Source organism: Nestor notabilis, unplaced genomic scaffold (genome assembly GCF_000696875.1).
Source record: "Nestor notabilis isolate BGI_N333 unplaced genomic scaffold, ASM69687v1 Scaffold36102, whole genome shotgun sequence".
NCBI lineage: Eukaryota > Metazoa > Chordata > Aves > Psittaciformes > Psittacidae > Nestor > Nestor notabilis.
In genome coordinates this window covers 138-8,890 of record NW_009918463.1, presented here as the reverse complement: position 1 = coordinate 8,890, position 8,753 = coordinate 138, and the positions used below count along the sequence as shown (strand labels likewise).

At 40.9% G+C, this 8,753-nt stretch overlaps 1 protein-coding gene across 1 annotated transcript; it reads right to left on the bottom strand.

Annotated features, from left to right (window-relative positions):
• Positions 1 to 120: 120 nt before the first annotated feature.
• Positions 121 to 7,921, bottom strand: NIT2 (nitrilase family, member 2; the record flags this gene model as incomplete). The annotated part of the gene is made up of 9 exons (XM_010009718.1): positions 7,900 to 7,921; positions 7,091 to 7,209; positions 4,204 to 4,324; positions 3,995 to 4,083; positions 3,389 to 3,482; positions 2,488 to 2,562; positions 1,967 to 2,045; positions 1,254 to 1,352; positions 121 to 186 (listed from the first exon to the last, which is right to left on the bottom strand). Coding segments are annotated over exons 1-9 (764 nt in total), but the record flags the coding sequence as incomplete, so codon positions are not given.
• Positions 7,922 to 8,753: the final 832 nt, after the last annotated feature.

Sequence of the window (8,753 nt, the reverse complement as noted above, 5' to 3'; positions counted from 1 at the left end):
GACACCACTCGTTACTGGTTTCCATGTGGACCTGCAGACTTACAAAACTGTCTCTCCTTAGTCTCATGACCTGTGCTCAAGAAAAAAAGTGGGGAAATAAAAAAAGAATAAACCCCAAACCCTTCCTTACCTATATCTGTGTATATAACTGTTTCCTCAGCCCCAGCTTTGGCTATGACTTCACCCCTGCAAAATGAAGCACATTTGTTGAGAGCATTAAAAGAGGTCTCAAGGCATCGGTCCAGTTGGTACTGTTTGTACCAAAGGGAGTTCCTACCCTTGATGTCTACAGCTGTAAAGACAGGGCTGTCCTAGAAATAGCATCATAATTTGTAAGTCTGGCATGACAGAAATGGCTTCCAGGCTTTATATGTGGCACATATAATGTGACACATGCATATTTTACTTAACACAAGGATGTTTCCAGACATCAAGAATCATGGTAAAAGCAACTATAAGACCCTGTGCATGTCAGCATGCAATATACCTCAAGTGGCAAGAAACAACTTCACCATGAACAACCACATACAGCAAAAACTAACCCCTTCTCCTTTCAGATCCTGCTGGCTTTTAACAGGAGCATACTTTTACTCTGCATGAGCTACTGAACATTATTTGTGTTCTGTGACTGCTTTCATCATACAAAGTTAAAAGCTCAAGACACGGATAAAGCTTTTCTTCCTTTGCAATCCTCTGGAAGAGACTAAATCATAAGTGGCTTGCTTTGAAAGAAAAATAACTGCTTGAAGATTTGGTTGCTTTTACCTCCTGCACACCTGTGTGACTTCTGCTTAAGTCAGTATATGTTTCTTGCCTAGCTGAAGGCATTCTTCTTGTTCTTTTTTATGTCAAAGCAGTGTTGTTCTTGGAGGAAATGGCATAGTTTTGTATAAGCTGTTTAAGATGGTTCAGTTCTGCACAGAATTACCATAATGCATAGTACGTAATGGACTGAACTTCAGGTACAAGTTGAAAAGGTCAGCAGCTTAACTAATGCTAAATGCTAGTATTAAGTAGCTTTCCTGCTACCAGAAAAATACATACTGTTAAACTAGTTTTGGTTTCCTTTGCATTTTTCAGACAGTTCTAAAGGGTGCTTTTGAAAATGCAGGCTTAAGTCTTAGGTACTTCTTACCAAGAACTTATGACATTTTTAAGAGTAGTTGGAAATGTGGGACTGAAATGTTATGGCCAGGTTAAACTTAGTTTTTTAAACATGAAAAGGTGGGTTTTGTTTTGTTTTCTGAACTCACCATGGATTTACTACAGTGCTGTGTCCCCAGGCAACATAGGATGCTTTTTCATCTCTAGCAGGAGATACGGCAGCTACGTAGACTTGATTATCAACAGCTCTGTGTTCACACGAAAATGGGGGAAAAAAGTAATTTTTTTTTTTAATACCACCGATTTATTAAGCAGAAGAGAAAGAATTCACTCTGAAGGACAAGCTGTATGTCCTCCTAAGGAGTAGCCAATATTGTAATTGATATAAAGGTCAGAGAAAGCAGAAGACTCTAGCACCTGCTCCAGTGTTAAGCGGGTAGAATGAATTACATGTAACAAAGTTGATTGAAGCTGACCAAATGAATAAATAATACTGCATTCAGGAATCTCGCGGTCTATTTCCATCTGTAGTTAGAGCAGTTATCCAACTGTTATCAGCTCTTCTGTCTAGAATTTGTGTGTGAGGGGTGCTTACAGAGCCATGGGGAAGAGGTCCCTGAAAGGGTGTAACTACAGAGGGGCTGATAGGAGTGAAAGATAAGCATATACTGCGTTTCTCCTTGACAGCAAAATCGTTTTGGTGTCCCATGCAAGGCTTGAGGAATGGCACAGCTCTGACAGCAGAGTGGCCCCTGCAGCACTGCTCCTGGTGCATAGTGTGATTTGGAACACAAGAACAGTTGGGTTCTGTGTGCTAAAGCCTCCCCCTGGAACAGGAGGATAAGCTGTTACTTGTTCTTACCGCCCCCTTTGTAGCAGTTCCCAATGGGCTGGTCCTGTTGTCAGGTTAAAAGCTCCTGGATAGATCAGCAGCTGGCAACCTTTGTTAAAAGAAAGTTAGAACCCAACCATGATTAAGGGGAAGATGATGTACCCTAGACTGGTACTACAGATTGAGACTCAAGGTGAGGATTTTTACAGCACCTCCCAACCTCTTCCCAAAATGGAATCAAACAGAGCCTGTCTCTGTGTAACACGGGTGATTACTTATGTCAACAAAGCCCTGTGATACATTACTCAAGGTAGGGATATACCCATCTCCATCACTTCATTGGCAAATGTGTATCAGGAAATGATTGTTAATTTATTCAAGAACAGACACTTACTTCGATAACAAACTCTCATCCACAAGAAACATTTTGTGTTACTGGGTGAGGATGAGTGCGTGATCACACACACTGCCCAGAATGTACCGCCCTGAAATGGCCCTGCACAGTTCAGGCCTCATGGCTAACCATGCTCCATTAGGTGACCCAGCCTCACCTTTCTGTCCGTAGATTTGAGCCATCTCAGCAAATCTGATATCATAGCAGATGCCCAGGCCCACTTTACAGTATGCTGTTCTCAAAATAAAAGAGACAACAGTCATATCACTATAACAAGCACACGAAAGCAATCAACACTCCCTGCCAGCTGTTATTTTACATGTCTTACTGTAACAAGAGGAGCTATATTTAAATGTGTATCCTTATCTGTAACAAGCATTGGCTATTTGTGGGGGAGACTTCATGCTTCATGATGAGAGGCAAACTGTGAGAAGCAATCTATCCTTTAAAAACAGCCATTTTCACAAAACCATGTTAGTTCAGGTCTTTGTGTAATACATTCCTCTCTGATTTAGCTGCAGGTTTTCCAGTTGTTTTCTTCTCAAGAAAAGAAAGCACTCACTGCTTTTCATGGACTAACGAATGTAGTTGATTCAAGAATGCTGGAATGGGATTTACAGTTAATAGTCTCCATTATTATATCATCCTCACAAGAAACAATGCGCCAGTGTAACCATTTGCTACGTATAGTCTTTTCCAAGGCATGTTCTATAGGAACCATTTTAAAGATGTAACTGCCATTAAAAAAAAATAGAGTAACTTATCTTTAACAAGTCAATAGGACCATTATTTATTATGGGAAGTGCCATGATTTATGCTTCAACCCTTCCTATTCCTCTGACCTTTAGCAATCACTTGATCCAACAAACACCCATTTCAGAAGTGACCCACACACCTGGACCAGCCTTAAACTGTGTTTGACATGGTTTTCAAATGCCTAACATAAACCTGTTAGTCTAAAAATCCACTGATGGGAGTGGAAGCGGAAGAAAACTCCAGAATGGCTGTAATGTTTCTGTGGTAGAATTCCTTACAGAAAGGGCTTGTCTTATACTTACGAGTATCAAACATGGAGAAACTATTCCCTGGACTCAGTGTTTCAGACTCTTTGAACTGTATTTTCCCAGGAACATTAATGTCAAACAAATGAACCTGTAATTATAGTAGGATTAATAACAATTTCTGTGCTTAGTATTTCAGTCTCTTTCTATTGGGCATATGTTTTCTAGTTACCATTATCCAGACTACTCTTTTCTCAGGATCATAACTAAACATTGCTTAAGATTGTGAGATCTCCTAAAGATGATTTAAAGCAGTTTTTTTTCTTTACAGAAATATACATGTCTGAAGTTATTTGGTGAGAAAAAAAAAACCACTAAACCAACCCTCCTCACCCCCCCAAAAAAAACCCCAAACAACCCAGTTTTTCTAGCATCTGGGAAAAACCAATTATGCTTTCTGCATTTTGTTATCCTTACCCAGAACAAGTTTATGACTCCCTTTGGAAGGGGTGTTTACATGTCACAAATAAAAACCACATGCAGTTTTTACTGACAGCTTATTATTAATGCAAGATTCTACTGCCCATCACCTTTAGGCACAGATGAAGTAATCTGTGCAACACTGCTGCAAAACTTTTTAATGACAATATTCTACCATCTTACCTTCCTGTGCTTTGCCAACATTGCACCATCAGGCCCAAAGACAGTACATGTATTATACAGTTTTCCACCATCCTCTTCTGGAATGGATCCTTTATAAAGATGAGAACAAAGATTCTACCCAATGTATTATACGGAATTATGATCCAGTGCCATTAACAGACATGGCCCATTTTTCCCCTTAATGAGATGGGTTACCAAAAGTAAACTACCTCCAACAAGATATATGCTGCACTCCTTTGCAACTTCTGAGAGCTTTTGTGTTGATTCTCCAGGGATCTTCTCTGCATACTCCTTAAAGTATTGGGTTCCATAGGGAGAATTAAAGCATTCCTGGAATTAGGGGTGAAAAAAACAAAACAAAAAACCCAGTTAAAATCTAAAAATCGAGTAACACCACTGCAAAGAGATGTACTTGACCTTTTCAACTCTTCTTTATCAGTATTCTCATTCAATTTTTAGTTACAGGAGTTTAGTTTACAGGAGTTCAATAAGCAAAAACCAGGAAGTATCTCAGGAGGCCAGAGAGACCTCTAAAAATGTGCAGTGGGTGTGTTGGTGTGAATGCATGCCAAACAGAATGTGAGCTAGGAGCACTGTGCAAGCTGCAAGTAACAAGACTAGCACATTTATCAGTCTAGACTTAGCAAGATCACAAGGGATGTTCTCATCAGAACAATGAGCTGAGTTCCACCTAGCTTATTTGACAAGTTACAAGCTAAATAAATCTCTCAAAACTGTGAGGTGCTCGTGCTCATCTGCAGCCCATGATGTCTTCATTTTTAAAAGGACTTTTTTGCAAAAGCATGCATTTCTCAAAATCACTTACTCTTTTCCTAAAAAAAAATATTATCTTTCAAACACCATTTCCTCACAACTGAACAGTGTCTTCTGCCATAGGCTCTAGTTAAAGATCTGCTATCCCTCAGAGCCAGGCACATAATCTTTAGACAGTAAGATTAACAGAGCAGTTTAGATGCCTGAACTAGGTGGCAAGAGGTATTTGAGATGCCCAAGATATCCAGAACTTTTACTCTGAACTGTATTTGCCAGCTCTGCAAGGATGTGAGACCCCTCAACACTTCTTTTGTCCCGAGGGAGTACAGCTGAAGGCCACAGATAGCCTATCAAACAGTACTAGCACCTACGCTTCGGCAGGTGATTCCCAGCCCAAGCATCTGCCTCAACTGTTACCTCTGCACCCTGGGAGTAGTAACAAAACACATCACACACCACAACCCTCCCCCTAAAAAAAAAAAAAAAAGAGCGAGCTGTAAATAGTACAATAAAAATTTATGCCTTAACCACTCAAGCAAACTTCCTAACAACTGTAGTAGATTCTACTGAGCTGGAATAAATGAACCAAAATTGGATGGATGTTTTTGCCCCATATACCAATACTAGGCCAGCTAGGTGCCAGCTAACCCACAGCAGAACCTGTAGATAGAAGAGGCAGGAAGGGAAGTCTCGGCAGTCTGTCAAATCAGCTTCCCAGTCTTTTGAAAGTAGGACTGAACTCCAAGGAAATGAAAGCAATGCCAGCTGCTTCCACCTTCATCTAGCCTCTTGCAATGCCAGTGTGGGTGGTGCTGAAACCACTCACTCAGGAGGACAGGCAAAGCTCTGTGCAAGCTTGTAGCAGCAGTGCATAAGGTTGCTCCTAAGTTGGTGCTGGAACAAAATTGTAAGGTGTCTGCACAGATCACCTAGTTCTGTGCTCTCCAAAGTGGTAAGAATACAGGGACTGATCTTTGGATTGCTTTCTATCAGTTTCTAGACTCAAATGGATTCTTTTATTTCTCTATTCATAAACATTACAAACTGTTTTTCTCTCATTTTTCTCTCATGCATTTTTCCTGCTTCAGAAATGAGGGGGGGGAAAAAAAAAGTTGAACACATCAAGGCTAACATGTCACAGCAGAACTGCCACATGCCTCTGCAGAAGTGTAGATCATATTGTCAGTGCAAGTTACTTCTTTCTGTCGTATGACTTTAAAAAAAAAGTGAAGGGAAGAGAGTATTTCATGCCCACATCCTAATGCCACTACAAAATTTACCTCCCAAAAGTCTGTGAAAAAGGTTGTCCTTGTTTTACAGGTTTTACTCTAAAAGCATACATTATCATTGGCAAAGTGACTATCTTGACTAAATAGGTCTGGAAAACTCAATGTTTGTACACATGATGAAACTAGCAAATAATAGATAATCTCTTTGGTTATTCTGGCAGAGTGAGAATAATCAAAGGTTACATTTGCAACACAAGACCTGAGTTAGCACAGAGGAACTGGGTAGGTTTGTCCTGCCTGTGACAGCAGGAGGGAAAACATTCTGAGTGTAAAACATTCAGACTAAAATTTCACCCAGAGAAGAACTTTGCACTTCTGACTCACATGCTGCAGGGCACAGGTTAACACATGTACCCCCAGGAAGAGAGGAAAAAGCTCCAAGCTGCACTGGCAAGTTTGCCTCCCTGCCAGCAGCCTCATCTGTGTGAAAACTCAGCAAGGTAGTCCTAATGGAAGTCCAAAAAGTAAATCAGAAATTATCAGTAATTTTAAGTGACTCTCTATGTTTCCACGCAAGGAAGTCACGAAAGAAATGTTTTTTAATCATAATTCAGCCCACAAATTACCTGCTAGGAATGTCTTAAGTCTATGGTGTTTCTCATGTCTTATCTAATCTGGAACAATTATGGCAAAAAAGTCACTGTATACCTGTTCTCTTTCATCTTCATGCCAACATACTTTAGCTGAAAATCGCCTTTTCCTATACTTGTAGCATGGAAGGCTTCTGCAAAGATTCAAACCACAGTGTCACTCTGGAGAATTCAGAAGTCACCAGCAAAAACTGAACCAGACTCTTGTACCACAAAAAAAAACCAAACACCAAAGACAGTACTTTCTTCTTCTTCTTTCCCTCCCTCTTAAGTATGCCTCTAGACAAAACCCCTGTTCTTTTTTGTTCTTCCTATTTTGGAGCCTCATACAGCATCTAAGCTATCCAGAGAGAAACAGGAATATGTAATGCATTAGTAACACTAGACAGAGGCTTCCAAGGGTTTGAGGTGTAGGTACTATGTAGACCATGATCTGTACTCACAGGAAGAGCTACAACTTTAGCTCCTTTAGCTGATGCTTCTCTCACCAGCCCACAGGCTCGCTGCAGGTTCTCTGATTTAACAGCAGATACTTGAAGCTGAATAAGAGCCAGGCGGAAGTCTAATGGCAGAAAAGAAAACCTTGGTCAGCAGAATTCCCCCCAGAAAAAGTCTTCAGAATTTCAGTTCACTAATGAACAATTACAAAATAAATTTGCTTATATATTGACATATGCACAAACCACTTCCAACTCGTTTTGCAGGCTGCCTGTGACTCTTAGCACAGGGAGAACTTTCAAACTAGGCTTGCTAATGGGAACCATACACTGCCATCACTCTGCTCAGGTCAAAGATGACAGAGTTCACATACCAGTGATACTTAACCTAGGCAGTACCCAGCCCAAGTTCCAACGTAAGATATTGGTGACAGAAAGGGAGACCACTAATCACCTTCTTCCTTCCCAGTTTGCTACACGATTTGTGAGCCTATCTTTTTGTTGTGTCCATCACCTCATGAGCACTGCGTGTCCTAAAATACTGCTAGCGTTGGATTTGTCACTAGGATTGGATAATTCCCAAAACACCACATATGGGAATAGTTTGTTTTGCACCTAGCCTGGGAACAGGCTATAAAACAAAAAACGTATTTCCTGATTATTTCTTTGCAGTTTGGTTTCTAGCCAAGAGACAGTTGGAAGTGTTATCAACACTGACCCTACTGTGGCTGAGGAGGCTCAAGTACACAGGTGGAAGACATTAAATCAAGTTCTGTGTGCACCCTTTGGACTTGCTTCCATGGATCTCCTGGTACCTTGGGCTGCTGGAAAGCACATCCTGATCAGGTAGGACTCTTATTTGCCTTTTTTTTTTTTTTAATTAAATATAAAAGGCTTTGTAAAGAGAAGTACCCCAGTTTCATAGTACCTGTCTTCCCTGGAAAAATCCCCTGTGATACAGTCAGAGATGACTGCAGGATAAAGAAAAAGCTGCAAGCAACACACAGCCTCGGTCAGGTAAACAGGAAGAACTGATTCAAATGAAGACGAGATCAGGTCAGGAACAGTCAGGCAGAGTATCTTCCTTCCTTTAGTTCTCAGTAGCTAAGCGGCTGATTTCTAGAGGTTAAGCAATCGATTAAGTGCTCACTTGCTACCCTTTGTGAGACTCTCAGTATTTAATGGGTAAAAAAAGCTTCACTGAGATTTTGAATAGATGCAATCATAGTTGGCTTCCAGACCCACCCAGATAACCGTACTGTGAACCTGTTTAAAACTTTTCCTTCTGAAAACGAACAAAACAAGCACCAAACCGATCAGACGTAGAAGTAACACAGAGAAACGTTCAACAGTGCTATGGAGGTCCAAGATCCCTCTTTCCAGCCTTGCTAAGCTGAGTCAAAAACTTCTTTAAAGCAATTCTTAGGATGAGCTATAACAGTGCAAATCGCAACCAAGTAGAAGTGTATCAGAGTAAAAGAATAGTTCGTATTTGTATCACTACGAAGCATGGGGGGTTAAAAACATCAGCAGCTAAGCTCGTATGGCTTGTTTCAGATCGCTTGACAAGCTGACCAGCAGCAGCGCCGGGAGATGCACGGACACCGGTTCCAGGACCAAGCGCAGCAAAGCGGGAGCGCGCAGGGAAGCTCCCTCCGGCTGGTTATTT